The 17,006-nt window shown below is 46.9% G+C and overlaps 1 protein-coding gene across 4 annotated transcripts in view; it reads left to right on the top strand.

Annotated features, from left to right (window-relative positions):
* LOC139758636 (uncharacterized) overlaps positions 1 to 17,006 on the top strand; it is a 184,068-nt gene that overhangs the window by 150,434 nt on the left and 16,628 nt on the right. For all 4 annotated transcript variants that reach the window (XR_011714874.1, XR_011714875.1, XM_071680163.1 and 1 more), the window contains exons 4-5: positions 13,495 to 13,652; positions 16,600 to 16,672. Coding sequence is in view for 2 of the 4 variants with exons in the window: in XM_071680163.1 (XP_071536264.1) it covers positions 13,495 to 13,652; positions 16,600 to 16,672 (231 nt within the window). In the remaining 2 variants the exon portion in view is untranslated. The remainder of the gene's footprint in view (positions 1 to 13,494; positions 13,653 to 16,599; positions 16,673 to 17,006) is intronic.

Genomic DNA, 17,006 nt, shown 5'->3' on the forward strand with positions numbered 1-17,006 from the left:
TATGCTCCGTCTTGTCCTCTCCTGTCTAGTCTGCCTTGTAGCCACGTTGGTCTGTCCATTTTTCCTATTTTTCTCCGTCTGACCTGGTGCAGGGGGCCCCGTCCCCCGGAGCTGGTGCCTCGTGTGACATCGTGTCTGTTTTTCTGTCTATGGTTTCCTTCCTCCCGTGCCCTTCCCTCCCCGTCCTGCTTCCCTCCCCGTCCTGCTTCCTCCATCCTTCTGTCCTTCATCCCTCTCACCCCCATCCCACGCCCTGCTCCATCTCTATACCTCCAGCCAGACTCCATCTCTCTACTTCCCTAACATTCCTTCCTTGTGTATGGCATGTTTCTCTCTGGCTCTTCCATATCTCTCTCTCTCTCTCTCTCTCTCTCTCTCTCTCTCTCTCTCTCTCTCTCTCTCTCTCTCTCTCTCTCTCTCTCAAGCGGTGAGGGGTACGCGCTTCCCTACCTCAGATGTGTGTGTGTGTGTGCAGGCAGGCAGGCAGGTGGTGGAGAACGTGTTTACATCATCACACACACACACACACACACACACACACACACACACACAGTGAGGGTTAGTGACTGACCCCACCTGTGAGATGACCACAATGGTGAACTGACCAGCGAGGTCTCACTCAACCCCTCCACCCCCCCCCCCTACCCACCCACCCCAGACCAGACCAGACCAGACCAGACCACAGAGAGAGAGAGAGAGAGAGAGAGAGAGAGAGAGAGAGAGAGAGAGAGAGAGAGAGAGAGAGAGAGAATCTATGACACAATTTTGCCAGAAGTCAGTTATAGCGCGTAGCGCTTACCACCCATGTCTTGCTGACATGATCATCATCATGTGTCGTGTTCATGTTGGACTGTAGTGTTGCACATCTTCCATGTTTACTGTGTGGGTTAACCGGTCGTGGGGGAGTGCCGGGCCCACCGTTCTCCCTCACGACCCAACCTGACCTGAGAGGGTCCTTATGACCCCCACCCATGTAGCGGGGGTAGCCAGCAGTGTGGGTGAGGGGCGGCAGTGTGGGTGAGGGGTGGCAGTGTGGGTGAGGGGTGGCAGTGTGGGTGAGGGGTGGCAGTGTGGGTGAGGGGTAGCAGTGTGGGTGAGGGGTGGCAGTGTGGGTGAGGGGCGGCAGTGTGGGTGAGGGGTGGCAGTGTGGGTGAGGGGTAGCAGTGTGGGTGAGGGGTGGCAGTGTGGGTGAGGGGTGGCAGTGTGGGTGAGGGGTGGCAGTGTGGGTGAGGGGTGGCAGTGTGGGTGAGGGGTGGCAGTGTGGGTGAGGGGCGGCAGTGTGGGTGAGGGGTGGCAGTGTGGGTGAGGGGTAGCAGTGTGGGTGAGGGGTGGCAGTGTGGGTGAGGGGTGGCAGTGTGGGTGAGGGGTGGCAGTGTGGGTGAGGGGCGGCAGTGTGGGTGAGGGGTGGCAGTGTGGGTGAGGGGCGGCAGTGTGGGTGAGGGGTGGCAGTGTGGGTGAGGGGCGGCAGTGTGGAGGAATGTGGCAGTGTGCGGGACAATCTTGGGTGAGAGCCCTCCAGTGACCCCCCACCCCCACCCCCACCATCCCTCCCCCATCCCTCCGTCGTCCGGGGTCACGTCATAGCCCTTCTATCTAGCCGTGTCCACATTCTGTGCCACATTCCTCCACATTCTGTGTCACATTCCTCCACATTCTGTGCCACATTCCTCCACATTCTGTGCCACATTCCTCCACATTCTGTGCCACAGTCATCTACATTCTGTGCCACATTCCTCCACATTCTGTGTCACATTCCTCCACATTCTGTGCCACATTCCTCCACATTCTGTGCCACATTCCTCCACATTCTGTGCCACAGTCATCTACATTCTGTGCCACATTCCTCCACATTCTGTGTCACATTCCTCCACATTCTGTGCCACATTCCTCCACATTCTGTGTCACATTCCTCCACATTCTGTGCCACATTCCTCCACATTCTGTGCCACATTCCTCCACATTCTGTACCACATTCCTCCACATTCTGTGCCACATTCCTCCACATTCTGTGCCACAGTCATCTACATTCTGTGCCACATTCCTCCACATTCTGTGTCACATTCCTCCACATTCTGTGCCACAGTCCTCCACATTCTGTGCCACATTCCTCCACATTCTGTGCCACATTCCTCCACATTCTGTGCCACAGTCATCTACATTCTGTGCCACATTCCTCCACATTCTGTGTCACATTCCTCCACATTCTGTGCCACAGTCCTCCACATTCTGTGCCACAGTCCTCCACATTCTGTGCCACATTCCTCCACATTCTGTGCCACATTCCTCCACATTCTGTGCCACAGTCATCTACATTCTGTGCCACATTCCTCCACATTCTGTGTCACATTCCTCCACATTCTGTGCCACATTCCTCCACATTCTGTGCCACATTCCTCCACATTCTGTGCCACAGTCCTCCACATTCTGTGCCACATTCCTCCACATTCTGTGCCACAGTCATCTACATTCTGTGCCACATTCCTCCACATTCTGTGCCATATTCCTCCACATTCTGTGCCACATTCCTCCACATTCTGTGCCACAGTCCTTGCCGTGTCCCGGGGTTGTGGTACATGCCAGCCTCATCTTGACGTAGTAAATGACACATCCTTGACACATTCATTGAGGCGTCCTGCTGGATACATAGCCATCATACTCGCCTCTCAGGAGCTGCTGTAGTGAAGGTCTGTCTGTCTGTCTGTCACTCTGCTTCACGACACGCCGCTCACACATCCCTCCCTCCTGGCCTGGCCTGGCTGTAGTGGTGTTGGTTGTGTTTGTGATGTTTGTTTGTTGGTTCTGGCTTGTATGTACACTTGCGTCGTGTGTACGTCCACGTGAGGACGCCAGCCTGCCTGCCTGCCTCGGCTTCTGCCTGAACAGATGTGTGTCTGGGAGGGCGTCACTGACGTCATCACTGGACCAGACACTGAACACCACCCTGGGCCCGCCCACACGCGCCCCTGACGTCATCATGGTGACGCCATTGAATGATGATGACGTCACGTACCATCATAACCATCGCCCAGGAATTACTGATCAAACCATCGGCTTCTCGTGACTGTGAAATATAACAAGACAAAATATGATAATGATTATCAGCGATGATGATAATGATTATCATTGATGATGATAATGATTATCAGCGATGATGATAATGATTATCATTGATGATGATAATGATTATCATTGATGATGATAATGATTATCAGCGATGATGATAATGATTATCAGCGATGATGATAATGATTATCAGCGATGATGATAATGATTATCAGCGATGATGATAATGATTATCATTGATGATGATAATGATTATCATTGATGATGATAATGATTATCATTGATGATGATAATGATAAGATCGTTGATTGCTGTTATCCTGAATATTAACTAAAAGTTAACGAACATATACAAGTGATAAGATGAAAGGTGTTGTTTATGTTATGATATTGTTGAACAAGTTTGGATGGAAAGCATTGTGAGGTGGTTGTGCCTTGTGTTGTCAGCAGGGGTCATGCTTGAAGGTAAAGGGGTTAACACCTGTCGAGGTCAAGTTCTGTTGAGAAGGTGGTTATCATTATGGTGTCACGGATCATAGAATGGGTCATCGTCACGAGGGTCACGGGTCACAGTGGGAGAGACACCCGTAGTGGTCACAGGGGTCGTGTGTAAAGGTCAGGTGACAGGTCATCCTTACGAGATGGACGAGGTCACAGGTGTCGAAGAAAGGTCATCGTGTCCACACTCACACAGCAGACTTACCGTTCCTTTACAGACAGACACACACACACTGCCTCTCTCTCTCTCTCTCTCTCTCTCTCTCTCTCTCTCTCTCTCTCTCTCTCTCTCTCTCTCTCTCTCTCCCTCTCCAAGTCAGCCCCAGCGCCTTTCCGGGTGCCCTTCACGAGGGGGTGGGGGCTTGTACCACCCTCCCCACTTGACCTTGACCTCGGAGGTATTTCCTGACCCATCGGCGGGCGGGGAGAGGGGAGCTGAGGTTGGTGGGAAGGAAAGCCAGAGAAAGAGTAGGTGCAGCCAAGTGCAGGAGGGAGACCATGTTGATAACGACTTGAATCTTGCTAGCTCCAGTGTGTGTGTGTGTGTGTGTGTGTGTTGATGCGTCCAGATGTACAACACAGACGTCTACATGAGCGTTATCCGTGGCTGTTGATGATGTACAACACAGACGTCTACATGAGCGTTATCCGTGGCTGTTGATGATGTACAACACAGACGTCTACATGAGCGTTATCCGTGGCTGTTGATGACTTACTGATGTAAACATTTCCCTATCTTACGTTGAGGTATTTAATCCTTGATCACGACGCTACGACCCCTGGTGGCTATGGTCGGCTTGCTAGTGACCTTAACCGGAAGGACGTGTTCAAAGGCCAGGTCAAGAGTCGTACCGTCGTGGTTAATGACACACTACCTCCATGCTCAAGTGTCCACTCGTTTGATCAAGGATAAGTGTAAGTAATTAAGTGCATACCATCCTAGTCTTGGACGTGAGATGATGGAGTGGCAGCCGACATGAGTGAGTGTGACTGTTAATTACAGCCATTTTTGTCTGTGGCGTGAGTCACTCTGTACCTACGATGACTGCGCCTGTCTCCTCCCCCGCCCACGCCCATGGGAACCAAGGACCCGCCCACGCCTCCTCGAGGTATGGCTCCCCCCCCAGCCCCACGCTCGACCATATAAGGGTGGAAGGCGAGGGTTCTCAGGCAGGTGGAAGTATGTGGTGGGAGACCCACCCCTGATCCACCGGGTGGACCCACCCCTGATCCACCGGGTGGACCCACCCCTGATCCACCGGGTGGACCCACCACTGATCCACCGGGTGGACCCACCCCTGATACACTGGATGGACCCACCCCTGATCCACCTGGCGTAAGATCCACTCTCTAGTTCATGTGGCTGTCAGATCCTCTCCCTGAGCCATGTAGGTGGAAGATCCACCGGGAGCAGCAACATGATCCACACACACACACACACACAGGCCAGAACTGATGCACACACAATTATTACTACAACGGGATTGACTGCTAAGATTTGTCTCATGAATGTTGAAGATTGTGGCTTTGGTGGTCAACTGTTGACTCTCTCTCTCTCTCTCTCTCTCTCTCTCTCTCTCTCTCTCTCTCTCTCTCTCTCTCTCTCTCTCCTTCCTGAGTCACATCTTCACCATAATGGGAACTTGACAACACAACATCTCGTAATGTTTCCTCACATCTGCCCAGTAATTTCCTGGTATGTGGGGTGCGTGGGCTGTGGGGTGCGTGGGCTGTGGGGTGCGTGGGCTGTGGGGTGCGTGGGCTGTGGGGTGGGGTGGGACGGGGCGGGTGGGGGTCAGTGAACCTGACCTGTCAGAGTCTGGTCCATGTCCCTCTGTGCCTTGACCTGTGACCTGGCTCCCCTTCCTTGCTGTATATCCTAAACTGTGACCTGGTTTTCCTCCCTGACCTGTGACCTGGTTTCTCTCCTCGACTTGTAGTCTGACCTGTGACCTGGCTCATCTTCGTGATTTTCAGTCTGACCTGTGACTTGACCTGCGACTTAGTTCTCCTCCCTCTCGTGTGACCTGCTTCATCTTAAACTAATAACTGACTAAATTGTACCGTATACCTGTCCCGTGTACTGTGTATCTAGCCGTGTACCGTATACCTGTCCCGTGTACTGTGTATCTAGCCGTGTACCGTATACCTGTCCCGTGTACTGTGTATCTAGCCGTGTACCGTATACCTGGCCCGTGTACTGTGTATCTAGCCGTGTACCGTATACCTGTCCCGTGTACTGTGTATCTAGCCGTGTACCGTTACCTGTCCCGTGTACTGTGTATCTAGCCGTGTACCGTATACCTGTCCCGTGTACTGTGTATCTAGCCGTGTACCGTTACCTGTCCCGTGTACTGTGTATCTAGCCGTGTACCGTATACCTGGCCCGTGTACTGTGTATCTAGCCGTGTACCGTATACCTGGCCCGTGTACTGTGTATCTAGCCGTGTACCGTTACCTGTCCCGTGTACTGTGTATCTAGCCGTGTACCGTATACCTGTCCCGTGTACTGTGTATCTAGCCGTGTACCGTATACCTGGCCCGTGTACTGTGTATCTAGCCGTGTACCGTATACCTGGCCCGTGTACTGTGTATCTAGCCGTGTACCGTATACCTGTCCCGTGTACTGTGTATCTAGCCGTGTACCGTATACCTGTCCCGTGTACTGTGTATCTAGCCGTGTACCGTATACCTGTCCCGTGTACTGTGTATCTAGCCGTGTACCGTATACCTGTCCCGTGTACTGTGTATCTAGCCGTGTACCGTATACCTGGCCCGTGTACTGTGTATCTAGCCGTGTACCGTATACCTGTCCCGTGTACTGTGTATCTAGCCGTGTACCGTATACCTGTCCCGTGTACTGTGTATCTAGCCGTGTACCGTATACCTGTCCCGTGTACTGTGTATCTAGCCGTGTACCGTTACCTGTCCCGTGTACTGTGTATCTAGCCGTGTACCGTATACCTGTCCCGTGTACTGTGTATCTAGCCGTGTACCGTTACCTGTCCCGTGTACTGTGTATCTAGCCGTGTACCGTTACCTGTCCCGTGTACTGTGTATCTAGCCGTGTACCGTATACCTGGCCCGTGTACTGTGTATCTAGCCGTGTACCGTATACCTGTCCCGTGTACTGTGTATCTAGCCGTGTACCGTATACCTGTCCCGTGTACTGTGTATCTAGCCGTGTACCGTTACCTGTCCCGTGTACTGTGTATCTAGCCGTGTACCGTTACCTGTCCCGTGTACTGTGTATCTAGCCGTGTACCGTATACCTGGCCCGTGTACTGTGTATCTAGCCGTGTACCGTATACCTGTCCCGTGTACTGTGTATCTAGCCGTGTACCGTATACCTGGCCCGTGTACTGTGTATCTAGCCGTGTACCGTATACCTGTCCCGTGTACTGTGTATCTAGCCGTGTACCGTATACCTGTCCCGTGTACTGTGTATCTAGCCGTGTACCGTATACCTGTCCCGTGTACTGTGTATCTAGCCGTGTACCGTATACCTGTCCCGTGTACTGTGTATCTAGCCGTGTACCGTTACCTGTCCCGTGTACTGTGTATCTAGCCGTGTACCGTATACCTGTCCCGTGTACTGTGTATCTAGCCGTGTACCGTATACCTGGCCCATGCCACATTGTACCTGTATCATTAGCCATGTAACAGTTCCTTATACCATGTAGGTGTACCTTGTACCATGTAGGTGTACCTTGTACCATGTTAGCTGGGTAAGCAATAGAGGTGTGTGTGTGTGTGTGTGTGTGGGCGTATGGGCGGTGACCTCAAGACGGCGACCGTGAACTTGACCCCGGGCAACTGACTGTATAACCATCACACACACACACACACACACACACACACACACACACACACACACACACACACACACACACACACACACACACACACACATTTACGATGTTCTTATGAGATTTATCACATCATAACGAATGACAGTACACTGGCTGTGCAGCGTGGCGATATATGTAGAGAGGACACTGATTCTGCTGCATGTGTAGTGCAGGGAAATGGTTGATGTGGTCTGTGTGTGTGTGTGTGTGTGTGTGTGTGTGTGTGTGTGTCTGGCTATATAAGGCCAGGTCTGGAGTCCGTGGTTAGGTGGTGTTGGGGGAGAAGGAAGTTATATGTGCATTCGTTATCTCCAGCAGACACATACATACATAAGCAGTAGTGGAACACAACAGTTTTATGTTGATAGGTTTAGTGAGACAAGTATTGGAGGTAAGTCCAATACGAGAGATTGTGTGTCAACTAAATTGTACTGTGTTGATGTTACACCGTTGGCTGGGGGGGGGGGGGGGTTCAGAGAGGATTTCATTAGGTTAACTCAGGTTAAATAATGTTAAGATTTTTTATATTTAACAAAAGGAAACATTGTGTCAATACAAGTGGAGTGGTGATGTTTGGCCGGCCCACCCTGGAGTCTGGCCCACCGTGGGTCATGCTTGTGTTCATGATACACGACCGTGGGTGGCAGCGGTGGGTGGGTGGGTGTTGGTCAGGCGTCTCTGATGTGGGGTGGGCCCACGGTAGGGCGTTGATGACGGGGAGGGGGTGGCTAGGCTAGCCACCCCCTCCCCCTCCACCCACGCTGACAACTCCCTGTCTCCTGCCTCACACACACACACACACACACACACACACACACACACACACACACACACTGCTTCTCCCACCATCACCAAGTATGAGGCTACGTTAAGTTGATCAAGTCTTACATTTGTCTGTTGAGTTGGCAGTTCTTTGTCATATGTATAGATTCCCACTTCAGGTATCCCAGACCAGCTTGGATCCCAGCTCGGGATATCCCAGAGTGATGTAAGCTTGAGGCTAGACTAGACCTGCTTCCATCCCAGCTTAGAGCATCCTAAAGTAATCCCAGTTTCTGAAGTCATTATCTACGGTTAAGAATTGCTTTACGTATTTTGAGTCTTTCTAACCTTATATAGGGCCCAGATACTCATATTTATGGCCTTGGTAACCGTATTTCTGGCTCCTTTTCTCCGTAAGTTAGTTCAGAACATTCGTATGTACTCAGTATGGCTGGTTGACAACATTCAAAGATGTAAATTCCTCGGGCATGGCAAATGTAACTTAGTGACGGGTAATATAGGCGTTGTTATATTATTGTAAGGAGTTATCGTAATATAAGATGTTGTCATAGTGTAGGCCTCTTATCGTTAATCAGGCGAAACAATTTTGGCGCATTTGCTTGTTAACGAATGGGAAGCGTCAGCTTATTGTACTCGAAAGAGTTGTTGTCGAACTTGGTGATGATATTTAAGCTGAAAGTTATCGCACATAGGCATTTGACTTGTGGTACTGAAGGATTAAGTAATACTATTCAAACATTTGGGTTAGTGTATTTATAAATTATCGTACTCATGCAGTTGCGCTATCGTGTTTTAATATGAAGTTATCGTACCCAGCCAGTAGAGTTAATGTACTCAGTAGGTTGGGTCGTATTCGTAGAATAAGAAGATATCGCACTCTCGGGCCTCAGTTATTATCTTCAAGGCTTGGATATCACCCTTATGGACATAATTACATTGACCGCGCCCACAGAATCTTTGTTCCCGTTTGACCTATCAGAGACGAGGCGTGGCCGAGGGAAAGGTCCTCCCTCACCTACTCAGAAATGTCACAAATTCACAATCATTGTACTGGGTTGGCCCAACGTTGCTACCAGGCACTCACCGCGTCGGAGACGTGGGTATTTATGTAACCATTTTGTTTATAAATTGCGTCAGTGACGGTAGGTAAGGTTGCGTCAGGAACGGTAAGTTAGGTTGCGTCAGGAACGGTAGGTTAGGTTGCGTCAGGAACGGTAGGTTAGGTTGCGTCAGGAACGGTAGGTTAGGTTGCGTCAGGAACGGTAGGTTAGGTTGCGTCAGGAACGGTAGGTAAGGTTGCGTCAGGAACGGTAGGTAAGGTTGCGTCAGGAACGGTAGGTTAGGTTGCGTCAGGAACGGTAGGTTAGGTTGCGTCAGGAACGGTAGGTTAGGTTGCGTCACAGACCTCATTATACAGGTTCACATCAGGACGGATTAGTGGACAGTGTTGGTCTGTTGGTGGTTTGTGACCACAGGTCATTGTGATGATTCAGTCTCCATGTTCAGTTAATCTACTCTCCATCCTACGACCAGCCTCCAGCCCGTACGTAGGACTCCCTCCAGGAAGGTCCAGGCCGTACGTAGGACTCCCTCCAGGAAGGTCCAGGCCGTACGTAGGACTCCCTCCAAGTTCGCACCCCGGGGGCATCTCTGTACCCGCGTCTCCTGGGGAAAATGTCGTGTGTGTGTGTGTGTGTGTGTGTGTGTGTGTGTGTGTGCGCGCGCGTGCGTTGCGCATGAAGCCTCCGTGTGACCTTTAGCCATGCGACCTTGCCGCCGCCGCCGCGGCTCACCCAGGAGGAAAGGTCACCCCCCCCCCTCCCAGCACACACACACACACACACACACACACAGGAGGGAGGGGGCAGGTGGTGGCAGCGTGTGGTGTGTCGTGGGGACGTTATCAAAACCCCTTCGATGGAAGTGAGGTATTGGCGTGTGCGCAGGCGCGGGCGGGCGGGCGGGTGGTGAATGCAACGAACGCACAGTTACGGTTCCTTGCTACTTGACGTTGTGGTCCGTGAAGTGTGACAGATGTTCTTGTGTGTGTAATGAATGGTTGGGGTCGCCATTACGTACAAGGTCCTTGACAACTTCGGCCGGGGTTGTGTGTGTCATGTGTAAGTAATGTCATCATTGTTACATCCCGGGTTGTGAATGTGACACACTCACTCACAAGTAATGTTTCACTCACACTTGTCAGGAGAGAGAGAGAGAGAGAGAGAGAGAGAGAGAGAGAGAGAGAGAGAGAGAGAGAGAGAGAGAGAGACTTTACGAATCAATGTGAGAAAGATTAAAAGATATGGGAGCAGATTTTATGTTGGCTAATGTTAAAATTACTTCTAGCCTCGTTATAAGGTTAATGTTAAATTTGCTTCTAGCCTCGGTATAAGGTCAATGTAATGGCTCCTAGCCTGGTATATAAATTATACATCAGTAAGGTCTCCACACCTAAGGACTCCCTGAGACAGTAGATGTGTTGCAGAAAGACCAAGGAAAAACAGCAAGGACACATGCCACAAGTATGAGGAGTGAACTACAGGAAACAACATGGCAGCCCTAGACGCTCATATTGGAAGAGAGAAGAGATAGACTGTCACATATGTTGACTTTCTGAATCGATTCGACTCTGGCCACTAAAAAAAAAAGAAAAAAAAAAAAGATGGAAGGAATCGACCAGTTGAAGAAGGTACATCAAGTATTAGAAAACACATTAAAATATAAGAGGTAAATTTATCAGTGAACCCGTAACAACAAGATGAAGAAAGTTATGTACAGTTCAAGGAACACTTGAAAAGGTTAGGGATGACGGCTCCACAAGTGTAGAAGTTCATTTGTATACATAACACATAGGTAATCACACACACACCACACCGTAGTGTATATAAGAATGCTATACAAACATTAATGATCCATACCGGCACCGTACTGACGTGATCTGAGGACGAAACATTTACTCTTTTCTGTCTGTGAAAGACGGAATGTCCAGAGGCCGCTGGCAACATAGGCTGTGATCTCTGTTACTTTCACTGTCTAGTCGTACCACACTCCCTCATAAGGAACGTTTCATGTGCTCAAAATATACACTGAACAAGATAGAAACGAGAAGGATATTCTTACTTGAAATTCAAGGGAGGAAAATGTTTTAATGATAAATCCAGCAATGTGTGATATCAATGATTATCGAACTCCGCCAGCACCCTTCTCCCTCCACGTCACAATCCACCAGTGAATGGAACTATCGTTCTGATAATTTTTATATGTAAGTTGCAGTCATGCATTGTTTTGTGACCGACAGATCTTTTGCAATGGTTCCGTTGCCTAATATGTTTGATAAGTCCGCCAGGGAACTCGGAAATGATGGAACACAAGTCATAAAAGTAATTACCCAGGAAGGTGTGAGTTATAAGATGGCGTCAGTGGAGGTGGAGACTTGTATTTGGTTTCGAAGTAGCTGAACTCTCGACGATATTTGGCACTACGTTGCCCAAACAAACATGTATATGAACTTACAAGAACTATATTTAAGGTATTTGAACTTACAAGAACTATGTTTAAGGTGTATGAACTTCCAAGAACTATATTTAATGCATCGTGTCACAACAATGTTATGCAGTAGTCCAACTATACTGGCACTGTTGACGGCAGCGTTTGGTTATTGTCATAGATTTTGCTTTCTTTAATCGCCTGTTTGTGTGTAGAACTTTTCTTGCGCAAAACGATATATATATATATATATATATATATATATATATATATATATATATATATATATATATATATATATATATGTTTCTGCACGCCCTTCATGATACAACTTGGTCTGTATCATTGTGGTGAATGGAATTCTTGAATATTGGGGAAAGTCTGGTTACGTCCCGACTCAAAAATGATGGAAGAGTGAGGCGAGCGGCCATTTTTTCCTACCTGGGTCAGTGATTGCCCTCATTGCATTGTTTAACATGACAAATAAAAGATAGAATTGTTAAATTAACTTGATTCATTGTGATGTAAAAACGATTGGTGGATTTTAAGCCAATGTATATATCATACGTGAATTCCAAAATATTTCCATCTTTCAGTGATATTCATAGATAAAATGTGATAATTTTATTATATCTTCAATAATATTGTGTGACTTTGTGAAAGACGTTTATTTTGCTTTTGGAATTATTTCAGTAACAAAGTCGACCATATATTTCATCATCTTAAGAGAAAGTGTTTCAGCTGGTGGCACAGAATCATGACTTCATATCATTGGTTTATAATATGTACCGGAAAGAGTCAACAGTATTTTCCAAATCTGAATTATTTCCCTATGTGGTTATCTGTCAGTAGGGAACAGCCATTTGCTGGTCGAACTCTTATAAATGAGATCGCTTCTTGTAAAGTTTAGCCTGCCTTGCATGCATAAACTTTCCAAAAGCATCGTCATTGAAGTCTTTATACCCATTTAAGACTAATAAATATCTGTTTTTTAACTGTGATCATAGAATCGTACTTTCTCTTTGTGCAGTCGTATAGCGCCTTTCCTAACAAACCTCTCCACTTATCCCCCGATACGATCCGTTTACGTATTAATTTGTCTATTTACACCTTTTGCACTGATACTATCATTTATGTTATCCATGTTATTAAACTAACTAGAGTTTTATTTAACTGCTTTTCCCTATTCGTTGTGTATATTCATTACATAAGGTGTAGTTTCATCATTCAACTCAGTTTTGTCTTCATTTATATCCGCACCTTAGTTTGTACATGTATGTAGAGAGAGGTCATAACTTTGTATATCTTCCACCATCACCGTAGAGATGTAAGCAGGTTGGAGGGAGGCAGCCCTGATAGGCCTGAGTCGCCGGGCTGTTCTTAGAACTTGGAACCAAAGTCGTCTAGTTTGTGATGAAAAAGGTTAGACGAACAACTGGGGTAGCGTGAGTCCATGTTTTCAAGGGATGACATCTATTATTTACTCATGACACAGGCAATTAAACCTCGTCTAGCTCTGTTAGGTCTAAATATGTAAGCTGTGTTGCCTTGTCGTGATTGGATGGACAACCGTACTATGTAATTTTTTGCTCCAGACCCGCCCTTTCAGGCCACTTGGGCTCCACACCAGGATCACAATTACATTAATGATACTGATGGAGTCGGTTAATGGATCTCGGATGTAGCCTAACACACTTTAGTCAAGAAGATAATAGGCTACTTTTTTATCACCTTACATTCTGGTCTTTCCACTCATGAAATTCCACTGTACGATCCAGACCGAGCCATTTGTTAATGATTCGTTCTCCCTGCAGGACCACATCCAGGAGGTGCTGATGAAGTGGGAGCAGATAGACGATGAGATCTGGTCGAAGGTAATTGTACTGGAACGCAATCGACGTGTGGCCAAGGCCTACGCCAGGGCCCCGGTCCTCACCATCAACGGCTCTGACGATGGCTTCGACGGATACAGGTTGGTGGTTCAGGTCTACTAGGCTGTCACTGTCAGGTTCTGGCAGAGGAAGGGTTTGGTGTTTAGGCTCGTCCATGTAGGTGGTCGTTCAAGACCATTCACCACGAGGCAGTTAGAACTGTATTGCAGGTTAGGCTTGAGTTGGTGGCTTTCGAAGAAGGTCGTGATAGTGTTATGTGAGGTCAGTGTGCTGTGGTGTGAGACTACGTGTAGGTCATGAGATGGTTCCAGGTGAAAGAAGAGCATAAGGGATTGGTACAGGTCAGAGCAAAGCAAGAGTGTTTACTGGTAATGCCAGTTTGTTATATTTACCAGGAAGTATTCTAATAACGAGAAGATTCTGCTTTGACTTGTTAAAGGTTTGTTATATAGGTCGATGGTCACTACGTCGCTGGTCATGTCATTCGTTGCCAGTGCTCGTCAGATGTCGGTCAAGTATGGAAGGTTAATGCAGATCCAGATGTGTATTTTCCCCCCAAATTAATGAAACCATGGACTTATAAAACGGGGAGAGAAAGCCAGGCGACTGTTACTGTGTAGTGTACACGAGAGGTTATTGTGCCAATTAAATGCCAGGTTGCTGCTACTAGTCAAGGGTTGTTGCAGGTAACTGAATGTTAAGGTGATGAGGGAATAGCTTCAGGTAGATGCCCCAGGAGGTTGTTTCTGGTATGTAACAATGGTTGTTCTGGTTAGTGTATGTCAGTTGGCTGTAACGGATGTGGGATTTAGCACACATCATGTTAACGGTATAGATGGTTAAAAGTCGTTAAGCATTGGAGGTTGTTAAACGTCATTTTGTAAGGTCAGGAATTGTAATGGTCTGGATGATATTTGAGATTATTAGAAGGCGAGGTCAAGGCCGGCTTAACCCAACAATGGGCCTTACGTCAAAATTCTCAGGCCTCTAAATATTTTAAGACAAGTGAATCGTTTTTGCAATTCAGACTTAATTATGTTCTTATTCGAAGCCATGGACGTGTGACTTATATGTTTCTGAACTGTAATTTGTATGCCAAAGAAAGTAATAATGATATATTGTGTTTATCAAAGAAGGTAATGGTAACTTGGAAATAAGATGAAATATATCAATAACAGAAGTTTTGATTCGAACGAAAGTAGGATTCTTTTAAAGATTTTTTTTTCCGTGATCCCTTTCAACTAGTTACTTTGTGATCCCTTTGCCTTGGAGCCGTATGCCGAGGCATACTTGGCATAATGGTTAGTATGAATGGTCTAAGGACGTCATGGAGGTCAGTGCAAGCTAGAGGCTAGGTCTTTGGAGGCCATATGATATAATCTCTGGTATAAGATTTTATTTCGGAAGAAATCTTTTAAAGTGACCACAATTAAGATGGTGTATCTTTACATGCCCAGTGTTTAGTTGTCGATTTATTTGATTTTCATTGCTTATTTATTTTGCCTCAAGATGTTTTCTATTTTCATATTTGACACCAGAACATGATATGTAACGTGTAGTGTCGCATGGCAAATATTTTTTTTCATGTTGAAGGCTCCAGTCACAGACAAAAGTCCACATCAAGGACAGGCCTTAATCAGAATATAGAGTTATGAAACTGAAAAAAGTAAAGACAAGGGAAATTATTTACGAATTTTTGTGAAAGCGAAAACCTGTCTTTTGGAATGTGCAGCAGGTCATGGTTATTGGGAAAGACACGAGAGGATAGAGAGTTCCAGAGCTGCAACGTGTAGGGAAAGAGGCAGGCATCAAAATGGCCCACCCTTGACTTGCTGATGGCCACATGTGACACAGCTAGTGGCATGGGCACACAAGCAGCCAGCTCTTAGGAACAGAACCCAAAGTGATAACTATAGGAAAGGGAAAGTGAACCAACATTATGGCGTAGGGCAAGGGGGTCAAGTTAAGTTGGGACAGTTTATAAGGCGGATCGCTTTCGACTCGACTCTGTCAAGTAAGGATACAGAGGTAGAACCACTCCATATGTGAGAGCAGTACTCCATACAAGGACAAATCATTCCCTTGTATAAACGGAGCAACAGTTCAGAAGAGAAGTTTCAAATTATAACACCCACTTAGAGGCAGACTTATTAATCCTGTAATTTGGGGTTTCCAAGAAAGAGTTAATGTTACAGTAATGCCAAGTATGTTCATTGAGCTAAGAGGTAGAATTACAGAACCGCCAAAGGAGACAAGAGTTGTGAGGAGTTTTCAGTAGAGAGAGGAGTAGAAAGTGGGTCTTTCAGGCTTTAAACTTGACAAGATTTTGTGTACCCCACTGAGATATCCTGTCCAAATCTGAGTTTATTTAGGAAGCTGTGTTAAGACGAGATGCAGATTGCGTGAGAGAAAAGGGAGCAGAACTGAAAGATGTGGGTGAATGCAGTGTTGAGTCATCAGCTTATGAGTTCGTTGGATTATTTGTGGAGAGGATTTTTTTTTATTGTTGAAAAAAAGAAGAAAAGTGTAGGGGACAAGACAGAACCTTGAGGGACACCGCTGTTCATGGAGAAAAGGTGGGAGGCTGATCTATTAGCAACCACAGGGATAGATCAGCCGGAGAACCTAGATATGGAGGAGCAAAGTGAGGGAGGGAAGCCAAAAGAGGGTAGCTTAGAGATGAGACCCCGATGCCACACCCTGTCAGAAGCCTTAGATATGTCAAGGGCAACTACACTTCGACTCCCCAAAATCTTTCAGGGATGATGACCCGACATTGGTAAGATAAGAAAGAATGTCACCAGTGGATCTCGCCTTACAGAAGCCATACTGGTGATCAGAGAGAAGATTGTGAATTTCGAGGTGTTTAAGGATATGTTGCTTCATACATTTTGTTTCTTGTTGTTTGCCCCAACATGATGATATACCACAGTATAGCTTTGTGTAAACTTTTGTCTCAGTAGCATGATGTATAGTTTTATGTGACTTGTGTGCAATATAAGGTACTCAGCTACATGTATCTTTCAGGATTGGTTTGTGTGGTTTTGAGAATCCTATGCGAGACCCAAGAACAGAAGACATCAGACGACATATTGGCCATGTAAGTCGAAATATATTGTTTTAGAAGTTAAGTTCATTGTTGGTATAGAGAGCATGATAGACGAGTCCTTTTTCTTGTTGCATCTATGAGTCAGTACATGAATGGTGTCAACTACATAGTACTCAACTCACCAGTTATTTAATTGATCAATGTATTTTGCCATCCAGTTCTTAATGCAGCCTTCAGTATCTTATCAGCTCATAGTAGACAAAGAATTATACACAGTAATATGTTATACTTTGTTTTCGTGTTCAACTAAAATTTTTTTGGTATCTCAGTGTGACTCTTCAATTTGATGGCCCTTCATTTACACCCAGTGACATATTTCTTAATC

The sequence above is a fragment of the Panulirus ornatus genome, chromosome 31 (assembly GCF_036320965.1).
Source record: "Panulirus ornatus isolate Po-2019 chromosome 31, ASM3632096v1, whole genome shotgun sequence".
NCBI classification, from domain to species: Eukaryota; Metazoa; Arthropoda; class Malacostraca; order Decapoda; family Palinuridae; genus Panulirus; species Panulirus ornatus.